The 24,468-nt window shown below is 53.2% G+C and overlaps 9 protein-coding genes across 9 annotated transcripts; 7 read left to right on the top strand and 2 right to left on the bottom strand.

The window, feature by feature from the left end:
* The first annotated feature begins 159 nt into the window (after window positions 1-159).
* Window positions 160-5,299, top strand: BDV59DRAFT_6505 (putative GTPase activating protein (Tsc2)). The gene is made up of 2 exons (XM_073696831.1): window positions 160-213; window positions 305-5,299. Exon 2 carries the CDS (start codon window positions 357-359, stop codon window positions 5,085-5,087), a length of 4,731 nt encoding a protein of 1,576 aa, XP_073553349.1. The 5' UTR covers window positions 160-213; window positions 305-356; the 3' UTR covers window positions 5,088-5,299.
* On the top strand, window positions 4,960-5,618 carry BDV59DRAFT_167173 (uncharacterized protein). Its single transcript, XM_073687846.1, has one exon. The coding sequence runs from the start codon at window positions 5,197-5,199 to the stop codon at window positions 5,422-5,424; it is 228 nt and encodes a 75-aa protein (XP_073553348.1). The 5' UTR covers window positions 4,960-5,196; the 3' UTR covers window positions 5,425-5,618.
* Window positions 5,619-5,738: 120 nt separating this feature from the next.
* BDV59DRAFT_197480 (ClpP/crotonase-like domain-containing protein) lies at window positions 5,739-6,626 on the top strand (the record flags this gene model as incomplete). The annotated part of the gene is made up of 1 exon (XM_073692934.1): window positions 5,739-6,626. One exon carries the CDS (start codon window positions 5,739-5,741, stop codon window positions 6,624-6,626), a length of 888 nt encoding a protein of 295 aa, XP_073553347.1.
* A 1,058-nt stretch (window positions 6,627-7,684) lies between these two features.
* Window positions 7,685-8,366, top strand: BDV59DRAFT_6492 (uncharacterized protein). The gene is made up of 2 exons (XM_073696830.1): window positions 7,685-7,934; window positions 7,988-8,366. The coding sequence occupies exons 1-2, from the start codon at window positions 7,769-7,771 to the stop codon at window positions 8,140-8,142; spliced, it is 321 nt and encodes a 106-aa protein (XP_073553346.1). The 5' UTR covers window positions 7,685-7,768; the 3' UTR covers window positions 8,143-8,366.
* On the bottom strand, window positions 8,366-12,083 carry BDV59DRAFT_6488 (mannose-ethanolamine phosphotransferase GPI13). Its single transcript, XM_073696829.1, has 2 exons — window positions 11,658-12,083; window positions 8,366-11,584 (listed from the first exon to the last, which is right to left on the bottom strand). The coding sequence occupies exons 1-2, from the start codon at window positions 11,891-11,893 to the stop codon at window positions 8,590-8,592; spliced, it is 3,231 nt and encodes a 1,076-aa protein (XP_073553345.1). The 5' UTR covers window positions 11,894-12,083; the 3' UTR covers window positions 8,366-8,589.
* A 1,095-nt stretch (window positions 12,084-13,178) lies between these two features.
* Window positions 13,179-13,730, bottom strand: BDV59DRAFT_197477 (uncharacterized protein; the record flags this gene model as incomplete). The annotated part of the gene is made up of 1 exon (XM_073692933.1): window positions 13,179-13,730. The coding sequence occupies one exon, from the start codon at window positions 13,728-13,730 to the stop codon at window positions 13,179-13,181; it is 552 nt and encodes a 183-aa protein (XP_073553344.1).
* A 2,193-nt stretch (window positions 13,731-15,923) lies between these two features.
* BDV59DRAFT_167168 (uncharacterized protein) lies at window positions 15,924-16,558 on the top strand (the record flags this gene model as incomplete). The annotated part of the gene is made up of 1 exon (XM_073687845.1): window positions 15,924-16,558. A coding segment is annotated over exon 1 (217 nt), but the record flags the coding sequence as incomplete, so codon positions are not given.
* On the top strand, window positions 16,474-17,705 carry BDV59DRAFT_197476 (zinc-dependent alcohol dehydrogenase; the record flags this gene model as incomplete). Its single annotated transcript, XM_073692932.1, has 3 exons — window positions 16,474-16,579; window positions 16,641-16,931; window positions 17,023-17,705. The coding sequence occupies 3 exons, from the start codon at window positions 16,474-16,476 to the stop codon at window positions 17,703-17,705; spliced, it is 1,080 nt and encodes a 359-aa protein (XP_073553342.1).
* A 3,022-nt stretch (window positions 17,706-20,727) lies between these two features.
* On the top strand, window positions 20,728-24,369 carry BDV59DRAFT_6421 (mRNA-binding protein PUF3). Its single transcript, XM_073696820.1, has 7 exons — window positions 20,728-20,911; window positions 21,053-21,264; window positions 21,324-21,465; window positions 21,518-22,785; window positions 22,838-23,116; window positions 23,170-23,725; window positions 23,775-24,369. Exons 2-7 carry the CDS (start codon window positions 21,229-21,231, stop codon window positions 24,191-24,193), a joined length of 2,700 nt encoding a protein of 899 aa, XP_073553341.1. The 5' UTR covers window positions 20,728-20,911; window positions 21,053-21,228; the 3' UTR covers window positions 24,194-24,369.
* The last annotated feature ends 99 nt before the right edge of the window (window positions 24,370-24,468 follow it).

Raw genomic sequence — 24,468 nt, 5'->3', positions numbered from 1 at the left:
CGATAACACACCCACCATCGCCTCTCCCCGGCCTCGTCCCTTTTATGACGCATTCAACCCGGACGTCTCTAGCTCCGTCTTTTTCTAGACATTCCATGCTGTGTTGCTCGTCTCCTAGAGCTCCGATTGCTTCCCTAGCTGTCTTATCTGCGCTCTGCGTCACATATAATATTTCGGTCTCCTGATACTCAGCTTCATGTGAGCTTCCTATAGGTAAGTTATCGACCTCCAGAGTCATCTGCCCATGGCGAGTGACTTATATGGTCGGTCTTCAAGACCTGGGGGCTAATCACTCTCGATATAGATATAGACGCGCCAATTGAACTTAGCCCTCAAACGCCCCGTCCGCTGGACGCATGTCTTCTGACGATGGTCCATCACCTTCTAACAACAAGCCAACCTCTTCAAGTTTCGTGGACGTCTTCAAGTCTCTAGGCGTCGGCCGTCCAAAGTCCCTTTCTCCCCCAGTGCCGGAAAACAGCGATCGTCTATCGCAATCCTCGGATGGGCACAGAAGCCAACCTTTCATTTTCGGATTTGATTCAATGCAGCGTGGCAGCGTCGTATCGAGCTCCTCGGATACGCCGGGTGCCCCGGCCTTCGACGCCTCCCTCAAGGCCGTCTCGCAAAGACAGAACCTAACCCATGCCATCGACGAGGCAGAGCGTGTATCAAAATCGCTCCAATGGTTCTCTCCAGAGCAATCGCTGGCTCTCTGGGAGGCAGGCTCTTACCTACTATACGAATCAGCGGAAGCTCGGAGAAGTGGCTCTTCCTTGCTGGAGGCTGTTTCCGCACGCCAGGACCTAACGCCAGCGGCAAGACGGATTGTATTTGAGTCGATATCTCAGCCATCTGATCCTGACGCGATCCCCGCTCGCATACAATCCTTAATCTCGTTGTCGGACCACGGCAGGAAGTTGGAATTCACCACTTCGTCTATTCTTCCCCTCATCTCGTCTTGTGTAGTTCCGCTCTATGAATTGATATCCTCGGCCCGACTAAAAGCGAGAAAGTCCAAGGTCCCCAAAGCGAACGGCCCCGGTTTTGATGACGACATTCTTGACGACCTTTTTCAATTTGCTGTTGATGTGATCACACTACAACGGAAGCCCCCGAGTAGTGAAGAAGTCCAAGCGCTCCTGGAACAAATTTTCGTGGTTTGCAGGAAAACTAGCGTTGCCGCCGACATAAAAAATTCTCTGGCTGTTTTCGATTCCATCATACTGTATGCTGATATCCCCGACGGAAGCTTTGTCCCGATGTTGGAGGTGCTTTGCAGCATTCACGCCTCTGTAAAGTCGCTGTCTGGCCCAACATCACGAGCGGTTAGGAATCTCGCAAAATCAAAAAGGCAAACGGAAATGATCAATACCCTCTATTCGTTCTTACTAGAGACGTCGGAGGACAAGGGCCAGACTTTGAACGTTCTGCGTGGCTCTGTTTATGTCTTCACGGACATAATTCGAGCCCACGGCCAGGATGGAATCCCATCGTTGGAATTTGATAAGCTGGTAGACTCACTGAGAGCGGTCCTGAAGATCGCGTCAAAGAAGGATGATGGACGATTAGAGGCTGACATTTTGGAACTGTGTCTGAACGCGTTAGAAGGGGAGTACGCTCACGTGGCTCTGGCAACAGGCTGGTCAGGTTTTGCCGACCTGATGATTTCGTGTTCCCTTAGGGCTGTCGACGAACCCGAAGAACGTCCTGTTCCCTCCTCCAGTCCTCAACTCCTGCATCCAAGAGGCAGTATCCTGGACGATACTAAATCCAACATCTTATCCAGTATCATCCAAATAACCTCAGCCTTGGAGTCACTTTGGGAGCGCATGAATGAAGCGCAGAAACTGGACGCCACTCACTTCCTGATGAACGTCTCGCAGCATCTTGAGCCTCCACAGGCTGAGCTTATCCTTGGAACGATGAGGACCGAGAGGCTTTGTTACCCTGGTAGTCCTGGTTGGGTTCAACATTGCCAACGGCTCATCCGGTGTTTTGTTCGATCTCGAACCAAGCCATCTGACATCCGTATCCTTGCTTTGGACACCGTGAAGGAGCCTTTGTCGGACCCCGATCATCTGGCTCAGTTCGAGGCTCAGGGCCTGTTGAACCTGATGCTAGAAAACTTTGCTGGTGAAGAGGACCTCTTATTTCTGGAGTCTCTAGTTTCTTTTCTTGTCGATGTCTCTGTCTTCACCGAAAATGAAGATACTTTCAAGACGTTAGTGGACACCATCAGCTCGCCGATGAGTAAAGATCCCAGCAAAGAAGCATCTCAAGGAGCTGAGTCCCCTTTGTCGATGACGTCTTCGCAACATCTTTCATCTATCAACATTATGCTGGAAACATCATTGGCCAATGTTTGTGCCATTGGTTTGGTCAAGATATTCCTTCGAACATTGAATCAATCGGCGACCAAATCAGGTATCTCCTTCGAAGCCCTCCTCACTATTGCAGAATCTTCTATCCGACCGGCCGACTCCCGCTTGACGGCCCTGAGGTTACTGTTCAGATTGCGGTGTGACTCTACAGGCTCCATTACGGTCGTTGCGGCGCCTGAAGAGGACTTTGTCGTCAACCCCTCCGGTCGGAATTCAGACACTAGTCCCAAACCCCATTCTTCGTCCGAGGATCACACTGCAGAACATGGTGTGGACAACGACCACAGACCATCAGTGCAAAGCAGACATCCCAGCAAAGACCAACCCTCCAGTCTATCGACCAAGTCAGCGACACGAAGTGCAAGCTTGCCACTACGCACATCCCGGCCTACGCCGCCTGTGTGGACATACGCATCACACCAGGTTCTTCCGGAAGACCCTCCTGTTACATCTAGCCCCTTCGTATACGCCTATACTACGCCGAACGAGTTGTCTGGTCAAGAACCAGATTCTGCACCAAAGGCAGCCCTGAAGGCCAATATGTGGTTGGAAACTGTGATCTCGTTACTACAACGCGAAATGAACTGGGATCTATACAGCTACGTTCTTACTCACCTGGCACCTCAATTACGCAACAGAGGTTTATTCAGTAATGCAGTCCCTCAAGTCAAGCTGCTCCGAAGCATTATGTGTGACCAAGTTAAAAACGATACTTTCCGCGAGCCTCCAGCGTCAACCGGGGTTAAGAAAACGGATGTGGCCAGCTACATATTCGAGTCTCTATGTGTGCTAGTCAGCTATCATGAATATTTCGCCAAGAGTGAGGAAGATGAGCTCGTGCGCGCCTTCATGCTGGGTATCATTGCGTCTTGGAGCGGGACTTCCCGTGGCTGTATCCATGCACTTTCTGTCTGTTGCCATGAGATACCCCTCTCGGTGACGAAATCACTGAACGGGATCCTTGACAAGATGTCCAAGGTAATTACCATGTCCAACCTTGCTGTGCATATCTTGGAGTTCTTGGCCCTCCTGGCGCGTCTTCCTGACGTTTATATAAATCTACGGGAGGAGGAAATTCGCACAGTTTTTGGGATTTGCATCCGGCTGCTGCAGACATCGCGGGAACAGAGGTTTAAGTCATCTGAGTCTCCTGTTCGGAACACCCAAGTCTCCACAAAGCTTGGAAGCGGCATGCGAGAGACTACAGCCTTACCCCCCGACATGTCAGACCCCAGTCTTCAAGACGGGATGTCCAGGTACATTTACACTCTGACGCACCATGTCATGGTCTTCTGGTTTTTGTCCCTGAAATTGCAAGACCGGGCAAAGCAAGTCAACTGGATAACTAGTAGACTCATATTTAAAGATGAGCATGGCAAAGAAATGGTCGAAGAGCAAAGCCAAGTCTTCCTTGACTTGATGCAGAGAGTTGCCTTCACTGATCTGGGAGAAACTATTCCTTATGACACCTTCCCGCCGTCCCCGGCTGACGGGCCTGTTTTGAATAAGTCATGGGTGGTTGGGATGAGCATAATCACCGTCGAGACTGCTGGGGTATCTGGCCTGACCCAAATCACAAAGCGGCAGGCGTCAGGAACCACATACGCTATGTATCAGCAGCGCACTGCACCTGTCCTTCCACACCAAGTCCCTCCCACCCCAGATGCCCATCTGCATGGTGACGATATGCGTACGGCCATACTTCCCAGTCACATTATGCTTCAGTTGACGACCACCGCTTTCCCCACGCCGACCCCGATGCAGCCGATTCCTCTCCCTGAGGACGACATCACCCGCCGTGCCCTCAGCACGTTCGACAGGAATGACATTGTAGATGGACACAAAATCGGAGTCCTCTATATGGAGAATGGCCAGTGTACTGAGGCAGAAATACTGGCCAACACGCACGGAAGTGCTGATTACGAGTACTTCCTATCCAAGCTCGGAACAAAGGTTCCATTGAAAGGAGCCCAGTTCAACACTCAAGGCTTGCATGCGGACCTCGATGGGGACTCCACCTACGCCTGGCGTGACCGGGTCACGGAGATTGTTTACCATGTAGCCACTATGATGCCGACAAATTTCGATAACGATCCTGCTTGCATTAACAAGAAACGCCACATAGGAAACGATTTTGTCAATATTATCTACAACCGGTCCAACAATCCGTTCAACTTCGACACGATACCTTCCCAGTTCAACTTCTTCAATATCGTGGTTAGTCCGGTGTGCAGAATTGCACATGACAGCGTCACTGCAGCTACGGAACCGTCTGATATTGAGAAACTGTCTTATACCGTGCAAGTCATGACCAAACAAGGTCTGCCGGAGATATCGCCTGCCGCCGCCCCGAAGGTTATCTCCGGTAAGAATCTTGCAGCCTTCGTACGGTTCCTCGCCCTGAACGCTTCGGTCTTGTCGCATGTGTGGAACAGTGAGGGCGGTGAACATGTGTCATCTTGGCGCAACAGACTGCGCGAGATTAAGAGACTACGAGAGCGAGCCCTGGGCTCTCTGTCTCAGAATTCGGACGCTGCCGAGAACGCCTATCCAGGGCAACGCCGTAACACCAAGGCCAACATCTACTCTGAAGAACTACCGACGCGACCTACTCCCACAAGAGCCGACTTTGCTACCGATTGGAACGCATCTACGGACAGCAACATCCTCCAAAACCTGGACTTCTCGCGTTGGGGTCGCTGAGATTATCACGGCAGTGTTTGCCTAGTTGTCGAAGACTAGTCAAATTCTCTTGGTTGAACTCTCCGTATTGAATTTTGTTTTGTTTCCTGAGGAAAAGAAGTCTCGGTTTATGTCACGAATGTTTTTTACACGATGTTTTTTACACGATGGATTGATGTATATCTTTATGCTTTGCAGCCCATGTCAATACCCCCTGTGCTCTTCTAAAAGTTATCGTTTACTCCGTGTTTACTTGATTGTTAGCTTTCCCAATCTGATATGTCTGTTTCATATATTTATTTTGGGCGTGTTTGTGCTAGAACAGCCACTGCAAAGTGTTGTTTCTCTGCTTTTGTGATGCAGGTTCGTTTTGGCTGCTTGCAGTGAAGCTTTCGCGCGCATCTGCTCAAAAAGGTCTGCCATAACCATCTAGCATGTACACTATCAGGCGTTTATACTGATCAAAGGGATTGGAATATTTGCGGCAATGTTTTCTGCGAGATACGTGTGCCTAATGATCTCAGCTACTACACAGCTATCACAAGTACCTCGGCTAAAATGAGCATAATGGTTCGTTCGTATGTTACTGTGGGGTAAGCTTCCATAGTTCTTCAGGGGACGAACGTCGCACCCCCGACAGTCTTTCCATCAGAGGCTATCCAATCTGCCAGGATGCGCGCCGAACTGTGCCCTTCAGTCCTTTACGAAAAGTCCACTGACGGAAAAGTGGCATACATCATCCTGAACCGGCCCAGCGCCTACAATGCGATCGACGCAACGCTCCCACAGAATCTCCGCGCCGCCGTGCGAACCGCCAACGCGGACCCCGACGTCCACTGCATCGTGCTGAAGGGCAATGGACCGGGATTCTGCGGTGGCTACGACCTCGCGCTGTCCGCGGAGGGCGCCGAACGGGGCGAAACGGCGGGCAGCCAGGATGTCCGCAACGGCTACGACCCCCTGGTGGACTATGCCATGATGAAAGAGAACACCGAGTGCTTCTCAGAGCTCTTCCACAGCCACAAGCCCACGATCGCGCAGGTGCACGGGGCCGCCGTGGCCGGCGGCAGCGACATCGCCTTGCTGTGCGACCTGGTCGTCATGGCGGACGACGCCCGTATCGGGTACCCTCCCAGCCGGGTCTGGGGGTGTCCGACGACGGCTGTGTGGGCGTACCGTGTCGGGGTGGAAAAGGCGAAGCGGATGCTCTTTACGGGGGACTTGATCAGTGGGACGGAGGCGGAGGCCATGGGCCTGGTGTTAAAGGCGGTGCCGCGAGAGCAGCTCGAGGAAACGGTGGCGCTTCTGGTCGACCGGATCAAGACGGTGCCGGTGAATCAGCTCTGGATGCAGAAGAGAGTGCTTAATGGGACCATTGAGGGGGGTCTGGGGGCGAGTCAGGTGCTGTCCACGGTTTTCGATGGCATTACGCGGAACTCGCCTGAGGGGGTTCAGTTCCAGCAGTTGGCACGTAGAAGTGGGTTTAAAGAGGCTATTAGACAAAGGGACACTCCTGGGCGCACACCTGTGTATATGAAACGGTGGAAGAGTGTGCTTTAGCTAGATGCAGATTGACGCTACTCCATCATGTCCAATCATAAGACGTTACCATGTCAGTCAAGCCCTTCAACAGAACCCCATGGGCGAATGTTTTGGAATGGAAGAGAGATCAAGCTGGACAATTCATGCTTTGCAAGCAATAAGAGAAGATTATGATAAGTTTGACAGCTTGATCATTCATCAAGCAGGCCGCTACCCGGTGCAAATTCTGCTCCCTTTTCACTCTGACAGGAACGGTTCACCTCTAACCCAGGTGACACAGAATATGGCCTTTGGCAATGAGCTACAGAGGCTTGATACAGATGGAGAGCCTCTGTCGTGGAATACCTGAGACCTCCTCGCAGAAGAGTATTCCCACACTGGACATTCTGGAGCCTACCAATACTTCATGAAACCAGGACAACCGATAATCAGCTGGTGCTCCGTAAGAACATCCAGAATGAAGAATGTCCATCAGAAGTTGTACAAACATACTCTCCGACAAAAGCCGCGTACGTTGTACATAACACAAAGCTCCACAGTAAGCTAAGCACAGCTCAGAGCAGTAGACTGGCCAAATATAGATCGGCCTGTCCGTCCACCGACCAAGCCTCCGCAAAGCTTGAGTCAAGCCAGCGCCACCGGCGGCTCCATTAGGATAAAACAAGGCGGGCGATGCGTGGAGGAAGAATGGGGAATGTACATCGTCGAACCACGGAAACTGACAGGTAGAGTTCCGATTCCTCGTATTCCCGCACCTTGCGTCTGGGCCTGAGGTAGGTATGATTCAGGCGTTCCAGCTTACCTGCACAGCCCTACCAGGCGGCAGAACATATCCTACGGACGACCACGGATCAGGCGATCCCAACGCGGCCGCCGCGGAATGTGGCTGGCCTTACCGGACATTCTCAATCTTGGCATTGAGACGGCGATTCGTCCGAGTTGGGCTGGAAACCACATCGCCATCAATAAGTTGCGTTGGCCAAGTCTGTTAACGTTCTAATTAGGGTGCTGCTGGTCGAGGGGGGAATTGGGTGAGAGGTATAAGAAGCCCTACGTCTTCCTGTCTCGGGGAAGTACGTACATCGACACAAACAAAAACAATCATAAAGTCATCTCTCCAGTCTGAGAACAGTTCATATCCAATTAATCCATCCATCAACATGAAGCTCTCCGCCTGTACCGCTGCCGTCGCCGTCTTCTCGGCCCTGGCTACCGCCGCCCCCAGCCCCGTCGAGAAGCGCGTCACCGTGAGCATCACCTTCTACGGCGCCAACGGCGAATCCTACTCAGTGGGAGTTCCCACGGACCGGAATCCGGTCAAGATCGGTACGCATGCCCGTTTTATATCCTGCCCAGAACTGCAGTGCTAATCTGCTCAGATAACCCTTTGGTGGTTACCAGACTCTCTTCTGGCTATGGTGGATTCTGCGACGTCACCGGCGCTCAGGGAGAGGTCGTCACCTTCTATTCTGCCGAGGAGAAGACGCTAGAGACCCCCCAGAAGATTGTCTCCGCTAGCTGTGGCACTATCTAAATGCTCGTCAACTAGTCCGGGAAGGTTGGGTTTCAAGACTTTTGTGGATTTAGTCCGCCTCCGATGACATTACTGTTTACTTGATGGACCCAATCCCCATGTCTCGCGGTTGAGAAGAAAGGGCTTTCAAAATTTCTGTTTCTTATTTGGTATCTTTTCTACCGATATTTCTTTATATATTATGTAATCCAAAACAGCAAGCAAATCACCAGGAACATCCTAGTATACAACTGTCCCTGACTGAACAGCTTTCATGTACAATTCCGCTGTATGGGCACCATTCAGCCCGCACGGGAGAATAAGGTACAAACGACCTGCTGCGAGATCGGATGCCGGGTGAGCTATCTGGACGGTCTGTAGCGGCCAGATAATACAAGAGATCAGATCACGATGGCAAGCAGCCAGGGCCTGCTCTTAGAAGATATGTTACACATGAAGACCGGCTGATCACCAGCCGAAGATGTCGCCCACGCTCAGGGTGCTACATCGCACGCCCAGCACAGCGATAAGCATCAGAACGATGTCAACAACACCCAGCACCGCCGCGCCCATCATAAAGCGGGGGCTGAAGATGCGATACAGCATGAGGTGGCGGCGCAGATGGCCAGCCCACATGGTAGTTGCGAGGTTAACTGTGGCGAAATAGAGCATGTATGTGCAGGCGGCTTGGACAACGTCCGAAAGGATCTTCAAGGCCGGGTTTGTCGGTTTCCCGGGGGACGAAGATGTGGATTTTGACTGTTCGCTGAGCAGCAGAGGTCGTTTCCAGAGGACGGTCAGGGGGACCGCTACAGCGGTGAGGATCTGTGCGCCAAAGGTGTTGAGGATCACTAGGAGGGGAGACCAGGGATATTTCACGGAAGAGAGAGGGATAAAAGCCGTTTCCCACTGGATACTGCTCAGAACAGCCTGGTGGCCAGTCTTGAAGAAATAGAACGAACCCAAAAGAGCCAGGACAACCGGTCCAATGGCCGAGTTGCTCATCACCAGCCCGTTGGTATCAAGAATCTCCAGGAGAGATAGGATTTGCCAAAGCAAGAGACCGGTCGCACCTTGGCCCATAGGCTTCTGCATGAGGATAACTCCTAGGCAGAAATTGACGGCCAGAAGGAAAAAGCGTGTTCCGTAGACATTTCCAAAACCCAAAATGGTGACGGTTGTCCGTCCCGCTTGTTGTGTCGGTGCAGGAGGCTTCGTTCTGTTGTCGGGCTCAGAGCTTCCTTGGGTGACATCGATGCTCACACATGGTTTCGAGTATATGAAGGCGGTTGTGCCCGCAGCAAATGCAAGAGCGAGAACGATTTGAGCGAAGAATACCCGAGTCGATTTCAACAATTCCTTGCTCACCGGGAGCCATTCACCATCGTCTGCCCCCTCAAGCAGCCAGAATATGGAGGTCATGAACAAACCCACCCGGAATCCGACGCCAATCCAGAGAGAGGCAGCGCCTTCATACGACTTGGATCCTGCATAGAAGGATTTTACCACACCCGGCAGAACAAGAGTCAGAACAAAAGGTATAGCTAGCTGCCATGGAGCAGATGTGGAAGACGTAGTCGATGCGTAGTAAGTAGAGCGACAGAACGGCATTTGCTCCTCTCTGCAGAGACGAGAGAAAGACGCTATTCTTCCCAGGATAACGAACAGAATGGAGTGGTAGACACCCAGTACTCTATCGGACGTCATCTTCTGCCGCATTGAGGACACGCCCGCCACGACACCGAAAGTCGTGAGGAAGAACAACAGAATATCATCTTCCCAGATGGTGTATGAATTTGAGGCAAATCCGATTGACTGAGAAACAGTGAAGACAATAGCGAGCCAGCCCCACACTGACTGTGGCAGAGGCGATTCTACTTGGTTTGCAGGCTTGAAGATGGCCCATGAACCGCCGACGATACTTCCCACGGCGGTTAGTAAAGCCGTTGACTCGAGTATTTTCATATCCACTGCATTGGACACAGAGAGGAGGACCCCGGCGAGGGCACCTGCCCCTGAGCCTCGTGCAACAGAAGACAGAAGAGAATCGGTGAGGTCGGTCCTATCAGCACGGATGCCTCGCGCATAGAACACCAACAGAACAATCGCTGCAAAAAGTATGCCAATACCCTGTACCATGCTCGGGACGTCAAACTTCGCCCATAGTCCACGACAGATATCCAGGGTGTGTCTTTGGTATTGTCTGTATGCGTCGTAGGTAACTTGCGCTACGTCCGGTTTTCCAGACTTCTGCAGCTTTTTCCAGCCGTCTTCCGCAATTTCCCACAAGCCCAAAGACTGAAATTCTTGGCCGTCATCTGCACCGCGGGTGACAGCATACTCATGCTGGTACCGCTTGATCTGAGCAGAGGTGAGGCGATTCACGGCTACCAGGTTTTTCCAATCATTTCCGCCACGGCCGGCAAAGGCCTCCTCGATTGGAGCGCCAAGGTTGTTGAACGGGATGGGCATTCCAAGAAGCAAGGAAAGCGTTGGAACCAGATCGATCTGTGGCACAAATCGTTCGCGGGCAAACTTTGGCGGCGCGACGGTTGCCGGACTTGTACGACCAAACACGCCCCTCTTCGAGTACATCCAGAGAGCAGCGTCGACCTCATCATTCGATTCGCCGCCATGATCACCCTTCGCATCCATACCATGGTCTCCCATGACAACCAGAAGGGTGTCCTCATCGACCTTGGAGATAAGATCGCGGATGACGTTATCCATTTGCCTGAGTTTGGTGCCCATCGCGGGATGGTTCGGACCGTATCTATGGCCGGCATGATCGACTCCGAGATAATGCCCGAAAATCACATCCCACTTGGTCGTGTTCTCCGGATGCAGGAGGGGGAAGATGTTGTCCGTCACGCCATTGTCCACGGTGTGCAAGTCCCATACGTTGAACGAATCAAAAGGGCGTGTGAGATCGGCATCAAAGTAATCCGGGAATAGAGCATGCCACGTATCATCTCCGAGATGGACCAGATTCTTCCCTGCAGCCCGCAACTGGGCGACCAGGTTATCCTCGTCAATCGCCGTTCCGGCAAAGTTGGACCCAGCATCAACAAACGTCGGGAGAGTTCCGGTGGTTAATCCTTTGAGGCGCTGGAGGGTCGTCGTTGGAGGGTCCGCGATGAAAGGGAGCAGGAACGCATTCTGAGGGGTATCCACGGCGGTCTCGTACAGAACAGGGATGTTGTCATGGTAAAAATGGCCTGTGTCACCCTCCGCGTTCGGCGCAAACGGAACGGTAAAATCATATCTCAAAGCATCAATGATGATGACAATCGCCTTATCGAAGGTTTTCTGGTGCCAACACCCTGCGCTCCCACCGGCAGTATTCGACAAGTGTGATGAATCGTCCAACGGCAGCACATCGCACGACGATTTGTTCTCCAGGACCATTCGGGTTAGAAGGAATCCCTTTGTGAAGAAAAAGATTCCCGCAACATGCAAAAGTCTATTGAAGTAAGAGAACCATCAGCAATCCAATACACATAGTTCCCCGCCAAGCGCTGGGAGGGCAAGCTCACAGTAACCACCCAAGCACCCCCAGCAAACCGAGGTGCTTGGCCTTAAATTCCCGCTCCAAGCCATTCAGGAAGTTCTGTTGCGGGGTCTCTGCCCTTGCTAATTTGGACTGCAGTGCCCGCGGAACCGGTGCTTTTCGAGTATCGTGGTGCGCCGAGGGTCGCGGGGAGGAGGTTCGAAGGGACTCTCCGGAGCTCCGCAGGTCATCCATTCTTGCACGCTCAGGAGTAGACGCCATGTTGATCGAGGATTCTGCGGCGTTCGAGGGAAATCGATCCTGCAATGCAGCTAAAGGGGGCCCGGCTGTCGCGGAGCGCTAGGTGTCACGATCAGAGAAACCTCCAATTGACAAAGATAGAGACGTGATATTTGGCGATAAACGAGAGATCAAAGCTGTTCAGGGACGGATAAAAGAAGCATTGAAATGAAGAAGGGAAAAGGGGTGTTGTGCTTCAAGGTCTTCCCTCCTTTTACTTTTTTTTTCCTTCCCTGGAGCTGTCGGACGGGGCGGCTTGGGTGAGAACTTCACTGCGAAGGCATGATTACAGCGACAGTTCAATCCCACACATGAACGCAGCTTGAGGAGGTAGAGGAAAGGAATAGTCGGAGGGGGGGAAATCTAGGGGGTGAGTGCTGCGCATGGAAGAAGAGCAGACATGCGCACATCCCAAATCTCTCGCTCCCCGTGACGTTGGCCCATCGGCGCTTTCGGCAGGCCCAGTTGAGAATTTCCCGCCCCTGATTGGCGAGCGCGGCTCGGAACATCCAGAACCCTGACGCAGGTGGGGGGCCTGCCTGATTGGGAGATCTGTTTACTACGGGGGTCTAGCAGTTCGTTCCAACTATAAGGAGGGATCTACGAGGAGTATTCGTATACAGAACCACTTCCATTGACCATCGAGATGGCCGACCGCGGTGGTAGAGACTAGTTACATACATTATCCAGCTGTAAGGCACCCTAAAGGCAAACCGAGAACTGCGGGGGTCGGGGTAATATAGTAGGAGAATCGAATAAAAATGGGGAGATCGAAGGAAAGAGGTAAAGGATGCATAAACGTCTCTCCAACCCTAGTGACGTGGCAGGGTGGAAAGTGCTAGAGTGACCAAGCACGAGAAATGAACGCCTAAACATAGAAGAAACGGGAAAACGAGAAGGCAAAAAATGGCGCAGGACCAGCAACCCTTTCCTATACAATTCAGCTTCGGCGTGCCTTTGGTTCGTCGTCGGGCGAATCAAGGAGACGGAATGGCAGGCGTGGTGGAAATTCCATAAGAAAAACCCGAAGAAGATCGCTGATATTGGGGCGTGATGCCGAGACAGTTGGATTAGTCGGTATATGTGCAGTGCAAGTCGCGAAATTACAGCCAGGACACAACAATGGCAAAACGAGCAAACTTTCGCTGGGATATCGTCATGGTCCGAATGGGGTCGTCGAAGAGTTGAACGCAAGGCTGATCGATCGAGGGGTATCACGAGATGGAGTTATGCATTGGCGAAACGGAGGTGGCTGGCGAAGAGCTTCTCAAGACCATCTGTTGATATCTTCCTTCTCCTTGAGTCCACCCATGCGCTCGATATCCAGAGAGTGGAATCGCTCGGCATCGCTGGACTGGTACGGCGGGAGCTCCTCGTTGTAGGGTTCGAGTCCCACGCCACCGGAGTCGCTGATGCGCACGACCACCACGCGGCCGGACTTGCGTTTGCCGGATTCGTCCTCCTCCTCGGGGAAAGTAATGCGAATCTCCGGGACAGGGCTAGGGGGCGGGCTGGACGAGTTCTCCATCAAACTGCGCTTTTCATCGTACACCAGCACGGACTCCGTCTTCGCATACGGGGGTGCGGATATCGTCAGGCGGCGCTCGTGAGTCGTGCACTCGCCGTTGTGGACGGGGAGTTCGGAACGCTTGCGGTTCTGGCGTTTCCGGCGTATGATAAGCAAGGCACCGACCAGGATGAGACCGACCAGGACGAGGACGAGGAGAGAAATCAAGAGGTCAACCATGGCGGACGAGAGTCCACCGTTGTCATCTTCTTCATTCTTGTCCCGACGGACGAATTGGTGGAAGGAATACATCGCGTTGAGGGATAGTGTTGTCGATAGAGAATCTCCTGGTTCCTTTTATACCGCGACGATTATTGTCGATGGGTGTGACCGTTCTAGATTGATCGGACGCGTTAGTGCCCAGCACTTGTCAGCAGGATCCGGTCCACCACCACTCACACAACGTCCCAGCCGACGGTTGCAAGTAAACAAGGCTGGCTGAGTAGACGTATTGATCACTTTTTCCTCCGTTTCTGCTTTTGTGGATAGGGATGATCGTGGGGATATTCAAAAAGAGGGAATGACTCGAGGTCGGTTGATTGGAGGATGGGGGCCGGTCGTAGAAGGGAACGAAATCGACCGGGCTGGGGGGGATAGAAGGAAAGAACGGACAGCAAGGCGAACAGCTGAAAGAGTGAAGCTGACACCTGCTTGAGGATGGAAGGAGAGAGTGGCGGGAGGAGGAAGAGAGGGAGAGAATGAGGGGAGGGAAAGGAGGTTGGAATGGTCGGGAGAGAAAGAGGAGAAAAGGAAGGGAGAAAACAGAGAAAGAAGGGCGGCTACAGCACCAGCAGGAAGTTGGGCCAGAACATCGAGGGTTCCCAGGCGGGTTAGCGTGGCCGGGAGGAACCTATCACCACCCACCGTTCCTGAACTCCTCTCGGAATGCGCGTGTTGATTGGCCACACCCCGGTCGATGGCTTCGTCCTATGGATTTCTCTCCACTCACGATGGCTTTTTTCAGTTTGGTGTTACCCCTGAATCTGTTCCATAAATAAATGGTGGAGATCACGATGCACGACACAAGATACCAGTATGCAGTATGTGGACCGAGTAGACGACATTGCCTGTACGACTTGTGACTTATCATCGACCCGGATGCTGAGTACTCCTCGCATACGGAGTAGGTATACGCAAAACGTCAACTCCTGCACATCTCACCGAGGCAGCTAACGGCCCGGAGCCGAGGGTTCCTACCGCATATGAACTCATTCCGGTGGAGTCCATTCCCAAACCGGGTCAGCTTATGGAACGATCGAATACACTTGTTCTACGGAGTATAACCGAGTTGATGATGGATCTTGACGTAGCGATGATCCTGGTTTTTCTTAGCCAGCTGTCGACACGTACTCGTTTGGTGTGGTCGAGACCTTCTAGCCTCTCCCTCCACCGGACCGCTTCACGGCGAAACTTCCGTATAGGGGCCAATGTAAATAAATCGTGACCTATCCCTGATATTCCAGGCTACCTTGCATACCACGGATATCCCCGAGCCTGTGCAGAACCTGGGTGGCTTCAGGGTTCTGCAAGTACTCCGTAGTGGTGTTTATATATCGACATCAGCCACCCATCTTCATGGCTGTCAGCAACATCTGATACGCCCTATAGGTGCGATCCTGCAGACAAGACGTTAGAGTCTCCTCGAAGCATATTGCAAACAAGGATGAAACATTACCCTAACCCATCACTGGAATGTTGACTAATCCAGTACAGAGAAAGAGTCCATCTTCTCAGTCACATACAGTTTGAACTTACAGGATGGCCCATAAAACAAGTCTATCATGGCGACGTTCCCACATGTCGATTGCGGTTTCGAGCCGAACGCATCCCATTTGCCCCTTAGTCCACCCCCAGAGAGATCATCCCTATCGTCTCGAGGGGAACATGATAAAACATAACTGCCATGAGAAGATTCCTGTTTCTTGTAGCCCGAATATTCCAGCCCATCTCGAAACAGAATCTGCATTCTCATTCGTTCGACCCCAACACGTTGTGCTGCGTAAGGCAAAATCCAGCAAAACCAAGGGGTAGTAACAATGTTGCCGATGGAGGGGGCCCACGTTGCGATTGAAGATACTGGAGCATTTCTACGCTTTTCACACAGTGCCTAATCCAGCACTTGTCTCGAGGCCTCGTTCTCTCTTAAACCTCGTCTGGATGTGACTCGGGATGTCCTCTCTTCTATCTGCATTGCTTCATGTTTAGCATAACCGCATGCCTGTCAAACCATCTCACAAATCTATCTCATCATAGTAATTGAAGGTAGCTACAAAGTAAAATGTTGAAGTAACCGTCTATGGCATACAGAACAAGTCGACAATTCCATCAAGAAGTTGTAATCAGTGACCGCGGAACCTTTCCGTCTGCCTCGGTAGGTGGTCGTCGTGCTCAATATATATGTCAGGGATTCCCCGCTCTCCGAGATCCATCCTAAGCTTCGGGGCTCACTAGCCCGGAGCCATTGTTCAATTAGATTCTCCGCTGCGTGAAGTACGTCCAGGTAAAGTAGATTACATGGCATGCATCGGGATTACCCCTTTGGCATTTGTAGATGGTTTGGACTGTCATTGCTTTCTGGCAGCCCGAAAGCCAAGAAATGGAATGGTTCTGACCAGCTCATCACCCTAAGGTCTACTCTTTTCTACGCTCATACTAATGAGACCATTAGCACCGGATTTGTGTTTATCTTTGCAGTGACAGTCTTCCTGGGCGATACATGGCCAAAGTACGCCGTAGGATGACAAGACCCGCTTCGTCACACTAACGGATATCCGGATATATACGTGCGGAGTATGCACATACTACGTGGACACGACATGAAGCTATATGCGAGGTGGGCCCAACGGCTGCGGGGTACGAGGGGGACTTAAGAAGACACGCACTACAAGAGATACCTCCCAGGTATAAGAGTCGAAATCATCTCTCACGTGCAATCTCAGCCCATTCCTCCGAGACTACCTACGTATCAACCAAGCAAAACACGACTTCCGCCGCCATGACCTGCGACACTAGCATCCCGTCACACTGCAAGGCCGGCGTTGTCGTCAACGAGGGCCCCAACTTCCACGTTGAAGTGCAGACCGTGCCGGTCCCGGAGCCAGGTACGCCACTTCCCCCCTCCCCACCCGCAGCGTCAACAACGCATCGCATCTAACGACCCAGGCCCCGACGATATCCTGATCCGACTACGTGCCACGGGGATCTGCTCGTCCGACCTGCACCTGATGCAGGGCGATCTGGGGATGCCGCCGATGTCGGCGTTTGGGGTGCGGTCTCCAGGCCATGAAGGCGTCGGCGAGGTGGTGCAGGTCGGCGCCAACGTGCGGAACTTCAAGGTGGGCGATCGCGCAGGCGTCAAGCCGCTGCTGGACACATGCGGGGCGTGCGAGCTCTGCTGGGGCGAGAGGGAGATGCACTGCCCGAACGGCGTGCACACGGGACTGATGGCGACAGGTGCGTGAGCGAGCGTCCCCAGTGTCTATCTATCTATCTGCCTGTCTGTCCGTCTGTCTGCGGCGACCCAGTTAACGTACCGCGTCTGCAGGAACGTACCAGCAGTACATTGTGTCGCCGGCGCGGTATGCGTCGGCGATCCCGGCCGGCGTGCCGGACGAGGTGGCCGCACCGATCATGTGCAGCGCGGCAACGATGTACCGGTCTCTTGTGGAGTCCGGGCTGCGGGCGGGCAGCTGGGCGGTGTTCCCTGGTGGCGGCGGGGGGGTGGGCATCCAGGGCGTGCAGCTGGCGAGGGCGATGGGGATGCGGCCGATTGTAGTGGACACGGGGGCGTCAAAGCGGAAGTTGGCGCTGGAGATGGGCGCGGAGGCGTTTGTGGACTTCAAGGAGGTCGCGGACGCGGCTGCGGCGGTGATTGCGACTGCGGATGGGGTGGGAGCGCACGGCGTTTTTGTCACGGCGCCGGCGGCGTATAGGTCGGCGCTGTCGCTCGTGGGCAGTCGGGTCGGAGCGGTGGTGATGTGCGTGGGCCTGGCGCCGAAGGATTCGGTGACGCTGGGGTGTGACCCGAATGCGCTGATCTTCAAGAGTCTGAGCGTGAAGGGGACGCTGGTGGGCAGTCGACGGGATGTGGCCGCGGCGCTGGATTTCGCTCGCCGGGGACAGCTGAAGCAGATCTGTGAGGTCTATCCTCTTGATCGGCTGCCGGAGGCCGTGGATCGGCTGCGGAAGGGGCAAGTCGCAGGGCGAATGGTGGTCAAGTTTGACTAAACGGGGAGGGCATGGATGTCGCCATGATTACATGGACAGTGGACGTCTAGTCCTGGCGGCGGTCTGTCTCGGATGACTAGTATATTTCATCTGACCTGGAAGCATAGGGCCTAGATTGGAGTCGTAGGTCGACTCTATCAGATGATCTATGTGTTGTTTTGCTGACAGACATGGCTACTAAATTTAGGTTATCTTCTAAGGATTGTAGCTTTTTGTATATCCCCTCTTGCGAGCCATGGGCGAACGTAGGTGTTCATTCCAAGCCAATCAAGCGGGATCTGGCTATTGTGCTCAGGTACGTGGCCACTGTGCTTGGCATGAGGTTATCTATAGGCAGCCAAGGATAGCCTTAAGTTAGGTTTCTGGGGGATTAGGTTGGCCAGAGTAGGGTGAAGAGGGGATCGTTGTCGACCAGGAGAGTGACAGCCGTAATGGGAGTAGTCACTGGACAGTAACGAGGATTGAGAGGGTAATTCCGATCCAGGGAAGTTGAAATAAGACCCCAAGAATCTGTGTCCTACACGGCATTGAGGGCCAACCAGGATGTCATGTCAAGTAGACTGGAGCGATGATGGGTCCTGATCGACGGCACTAGCGTGTCTCGCAATGGCATCCTGTGCAACCAAACATGGTATGAGAGGCGACTGGGAGAAATGTGCTCGGTTGGGTAGCATGGAATATTGTCTGAGACCCGCGCACAGTCTACTGCGTTTGTACTTGGTACAGGTACGGGCTTGTTGGTAAACTAACGCAAGCCTATCCCAACCTTGTGGTTTCTGACGGTATGCTTCAGGCACTAACAGACTACTCCAGCCTACGTAAGATCGTATGATAGGGGTAGATTCTACCGCCTGTCAGGGAGAGAGGCGTGTCTGCTGGCACGCGTCTGTCGTCGGCGCATTTTTCCTGGCATGGATCGACAGATCTGGGGGGGCCACTGGCTGGAGACGGAATGAGTAGGAATTATTGTCCGTGGACACGACGTGTTGAATCTTCATGCCTGGGTTGTCTAGAGTGAAACCGCTTGGCTTGGATGGTGGGTCTGGGTGAGGGGATAAGGATGCAAGGATGACTGCATGGCGTGCTCTGTTGGGAACGGACCTAGCTGGGTAGGAGGTCACGATGAAGAGAAGGTTTAGAGAGAGGTTGAGGAATCTCCAGAGCCGAGGCGCGCCTGGGGGTGCGTAATGGGACAGCGGGAGAGTTGGAAGAACCGAGGACGAGACAAAGGCAGTTCGCTGACGGGAGCGGAGAAGAAAGCCGATGAGGAGAATGACGAGAAATGGGGGCACGGCACGAGAACAATAGATCCCTTGGGATGATTATGATGACCCCGTGGAAAGACAGGGCGAGTGAAACCTAAATGAATGTGACTGTTTGGACGCAAGGGGCGTTGCCATGCTGTGTACTAGTTGGGATGCAGTGGTGTTGATACTCCGTAGGTACGGATAGGTAGGTGCCTACCAGTACTACCTAGGGTACCTAGGTAGGTACGGGGATAGATGTACCGATCGGTAGATTGTCGGTAGATCGTGGAGAACCAGGATGGGGACAGAGACATACGTAGCATCCCGCAAAGTCTGGAGTCAGATTATGTAATGGGGGTACAATGGATTGTCATGATGATTGATGGATGGATGAGGATGATGGGGGACGAGGAATATCACGTCCTGAAATCAAGCTATACTCTAGTGGATCCGATCGGGACTGCTTAATTTGACCGTTCTGGGCATTCGTCCAGCCTCTGAAGGCTAGACGGCTACGGTCAATTGATCAATTGGCCTCGACAACCAGACCTTCTGATGTCTCCCAAGACCCCTGGACCCTCGTAGAGCCCGTCCCTACTAGGAGGAGGATCTCTCCAGGCAGACGCTTGTACCAGGGAATCACTGGGCAGGAACGGGTTCTCTCGGTCGGATCAGAGTTCATTACTTGACAACCGCATCGATGACCCATCGGACGGGACAGCTTCTGGTAGACGACGTGTTCAGGAACCTTGACAAGCAGGCAGACCACGGGTCGAGGATGACGGGACGACAAGAAAGCAGGCGTGTAGACTGGCTGGAATGAGGGGATCGACGGATCGGCCAGAGCTGGACGACGGACTTGTACTGGGCTGGTCACGGGGCGGTAAAGGGCAGAAAAGAATTCAACTCGCAGCATCTTTTTTCCAGCTTATCTATCATCTTTCTCTCTCCCTCCCTCTCTTCTTCACCTCCATCTGCTTTTTCTTCTTCTTTCTCTCCGTTGGTCCTGGATTGGCTTTTTAATTCTTGCTTCCACTCTATCCTCTTATCCACCGTCCATCCGTTCGTCTCTTCTCGTCTTCTGTCTCTCTCGTTGGGGTCTGGAGTGCTGGATTTGTGCTACATCTCTTTCACCTTTCTTTTTCCCAACACTTTTCTCCTCCTCTGACACTCCTACGCTCTTCGACTTTTCTCGACTCTTCTCCAGAACCTTTCTCCCCCTCTCCTCTTTTCTCGCCTTCCGACCCCCCTCGGCCTCTCGCGATCTCCTCCATCTCCGCCATAGTGGGGAATCCAAGCATCACCCACAACATCTTCCACGGTGTCATGCTTGCTTTCGTCTGTGTCACAGCTGCTTTACATTAATGCCGTGCTTTGTCTCTCGCCCACATTCCCTTCCTTCGACGCTCCACTAATCACGTCGGATCCTTCCTCCATTTGCGCAACAAGCACATTCCGCTCCATACCAGCTGCAATTTCGTTCGACCCGTCTCCCCTCCCCCTTGCTGCGGCGAACCCTTTCAACAAACTCGTTGCTGAAGTCAATCCTCTCGGTCGTCCCTTCCTCTCTCCCTCCACACGACCGCACATGAGGGTGTCCTTCCAGCTTCGACGCCTCCGGAGCATGCACCCTGTCTAGTCCGCTCTTCTGCCTATCCAACTTCCAGCTTACAACTTCCAACTTCTACCCATCCATCCATCCATCAATCATCGTATCTTTTACCTTTCACGGCTACCAGCTGTACATTACCGGGACTCCAACCGACCTCTGGTCGCCTTGCTTCGCCTTCTCTCCGAGCATTGCTCGCGGCCACTCGCCCTCCCTTTCGTTCCCCCCTTCGATTGATCCCTTGTATAATTTGTACATTGCCGGCCCACGTTACTCCCCCAGGTGGATCGCAAGTGTCCGATTTTGTCTTTTTTTTTTTTCCCGGCCTATCTCTCCCCTTCCTTCGTCGGGTGAGTGTCTTCTTTCCATCCCTTTCTTCGTTTCACTTCGTGTCCCCTTCGCGAGTTACATCCTTCCCATGCGAACCCCAGTTCTCCTCACTTCCCCCTCATTACACCTGTTGGCTGACTCCATGCTCCATCGTCCTGCAGACCGACCTTTCTGACTCCCTCTGGTCGCCTGCTCTATTCTTACGCAACTTTTCGACCCGGTCACGAGCTCTATCACTACCCCACGGAAGCAACACGCGGGAACATCTCCATCTCCCTGTTCTTCCCACCTACACTCACATCTTGTTGGAGTTCGTGTTCCCTAGACGCCCGGTGGAATGACCGCCATGGCAAACTCCAATACGGTACATAATGTGAGTCGGACTGTGTGTCCTTCTCCGCCACAACCGTGTGACTAACCCAGATCATTTAGGTACGGCCGAATCGCGCATCGAACATGAGCACTTCTAGCATGGGTGGCGACAGGACACGACCCCATACCGGTATGGGTCAAGGATTTACGGGCAAGAGCTCTACCTGGAACTCTGCCAATATCTGGGCCGACAGCCGAAATGGTAAGTCACTGAATCACGATCCACCGGCCTTCGTATTAATCTGCCTCTCCAGAATCCTCCACCGAAGTCAAGACCGGTTCGAGCTCCCTCCTGTCATCGTCGGACACCGATTGGTCCGGCCGCCCCAGCAACTTCCCTTGGACCACCGCATCCACGAACTTAGCAAGGGCCCCCAACAACGCTATGACAACTTCCCCCATCCAGACTCGCGCCGAAAGAGGCGTAGTATCCCTTTCCGAGACCAACGATACATCATACTATTCTCTACCGCGCTCGTCAGCTATCGGCACCTCCGCCGCGGCCACCCACAAGTTCCTCGCCGCTGGAACAGAAGGCCTTTCCCCGTCTGGTGATGGAATGCCCTTTGGCGGCTTGGGTGGATTTCGAAACGGGGATAGCCGGCGACATGTCAACAATACCGCATTCGCCGGTAGTCCGGTGGGGACCCAGTTCCCCAAGCACACCTTTTCGGGTACCCTCGACAATCAAACATCGGACGAGATGGCTCCCTCCGTTGGTACCTCCCTACCAGATACAGTGCCACAGGGCTTGGCGCGCTCTAGCTTCTCGCATGCGTCTCACAACTCCGCCTCTTTTGCACCTCAACGGCCGGTGCACTCCCCTTATCCCTCCTTCCATTCGGAGACGCAGGGCCTCGAAGGCCGTTTTGGGGGATCACTGGACCTTGGCAATGGCCTGAGCAAGCTGCAGGTCACTGATAGTGCCATGCCCGCACAGGCCACTGGAGCCCGCCCACAATTCCTCGCCCACCATCAATCCTTCGACGGTTCTCTCGCCCGGTTGAGGTACGCTAGCCCCAGCGATGAGACAAACTACCAAGCCGTACCGGGATACGGGGCGGAAGCTATCCCGGAGCTTCAATATGCTTACCAGACCAACCGGTCGCGTATCGGTGATGGTCCCGTCTCCCCCACCGAGTATACTCGCATGGATAGTCCCTTCTACGCAACCCTTGAGAATGCTACAGCCGCCGGTCCGCATTATCGAAACGCCTCCGGGAGTCGGTTATCGGACAATCACCCTGGGATGGTGGACAGACGGCTTCGGTCCATCCCCACCGAGCAAGAACTCGCCCAGGCCTCCGTCAATCCGGCTGCCGGGTTCCCCTTGTCTCAATACAACATGTCGCGGTATTCCCCAGCACATATCAACGCGTTGACTGGCTACTATCCAAATGCCTTCGGTGCACCTGCTTTCCTCCCCCGGGGTCATCGCGATCAGGACACTGCGGGCGCCCGCAGTCAGCTTCTGGAGGAATTCAGAAGCAACAACAAGGGGACGAAGCGCTATGAGCTTAAGGTAATTTCGTTCTTCCTCGGCCGCCTTCGTCTTGTTTTTAACATGATTCTAGGACATATATAACCATGTGGTCGAGTTCAGTGGCGATCAGCATGGTTCACGTTTCATCCAGCAAAAGCTGGAGACGGCGAACAGCGACGAGAAGGACCAGGTGTTCCGGGAGATCAGGGGTGATTGTTACCAGTTGATGACTGATGTCTTTGGGAATTACGTCGTCCAAAAGCTCTTCGAGCACGGAAACCAGACGCAGAAGAAGGTCCTGGCCAATCAGATGAGAGGAAAGATTCTTACACTTTCTCTCCAGATGTATGGGTGCCGCGTCGTACAAAAGGTGAGCGCTGTCTCCGCCACTCCTCCCGGCGTCGTCTGTAACTGACCGTCCAGGCCCTGGAACATATCCTCACCGACCAACAGGCCGCGATGGTCCTGGAACTGAAGGGTAACGTGCAGAAATGTGTCCGTGATCAGAACGGAAACCATGTTATCCAGAAGGCGATCGAACGAGTCCCATCCGAGCACATTCGATTTATAATCAACGATTTTCTAGGGCAGGTGGAGAAGCTGGCAGCCCATCCATATGGGTGCCGGGTCGTCCAACGCTTGCTCGAACACTGCACAGAGGATGACCGTGAGGCCATTCTGGCCGAACTCCATGAGTGCACTGCGAGGCTGATCCCTGATCAATTCGGTAACTACGTCATCCAACATGTCATTCAGAATGGCCAAGAAAAGGATCGGTCTCGTATGATCACGGTCGTGATGTCGAATCTTCTGGCATTCTCCAAGCACAAATTTGCTAGCAACGTGGTGGAGAAGAGTATAGAGTTTGGATCACCAGTCCAACGCCGACAGATTGTCAGCAAGTTGACGTCCCCCAATGAGGACGGCCAGAACCCTCTGGAAGGCTTGATCCGGGACCAATACGGAAACTATGTCATCCGTGAGTACTCACTTGACCATGCTAGCCATCGTTTACTAACCTCACACAGAGAAAACACTCGGTCAGCTGCGCGGACCACCAAGGGATGCCGTTGTGGACGAGATCAGACGCATTATCAGCGGAGTGAAGAAGGGCAATTGCCCCAAGCAGATCACCGCTATCGAAAAGCTGATCGACACTCCTCTCCCGACTTCGCCAGGTGCCCCTGTTCCCCCACAGACGACATCGACGACACCGCCCAACTCTCACAAGTCTTCACCCCAACCGTCCAAGCGCTCGGTGAACGCGCTGGAGAGTGGCCGGGTGCCCGTGGTTGGTGCCGCACCACCTACGCCCCCTCCCATCGATACTCAGGGCAACGGTGACGAATCCAAGACCGTTGCGAAGAGTACGGTGACACCCTTGGCCGAATCCGAATCGGCTAGTACAGATCCAAGTGGACCGGTTGAAGTCAACGGTGCCACCTAGGTTGTTACGACTTCAAGTTTGCTCTTGCTTCTCTTGTGACTTTCTTTCTTTTTTTTTTTTACCTTTCGACTGTTTCTAATTTTTTTCTTACTCCTTTTCTTACACCTGCGGGTGCCACCTATTCCTTAATTCGGGCCTATACATATGGGAATTCTTCAACGGATGCGTGACATCGAATTCGTTCATCCTCGACCATTATCTGTTTCCCCCCATCGCATGACGGCGTAAAAATACGGGTTACGGAGGGGACTGCGTTTCGTTTGCTTATTACTACC

Source organism: Aspergillus ambiguus, assembly GCF_047715705.1.
Source record: "Aspergillus ambiguus strain CBS 117.58 unplaced genomic scaffold BDV59scaffold_1, whole genome shotgun sequence".
NCBI lineage: Eukaryota > Fungi > Ascomycota > Eurotiomycetes > Eurotiales > Aspergillaceae > Aspergillus > Aspergillus ambiguus.
This window is presented reverse-complemented; position numbering and strand designations above follow the sequence as displayed.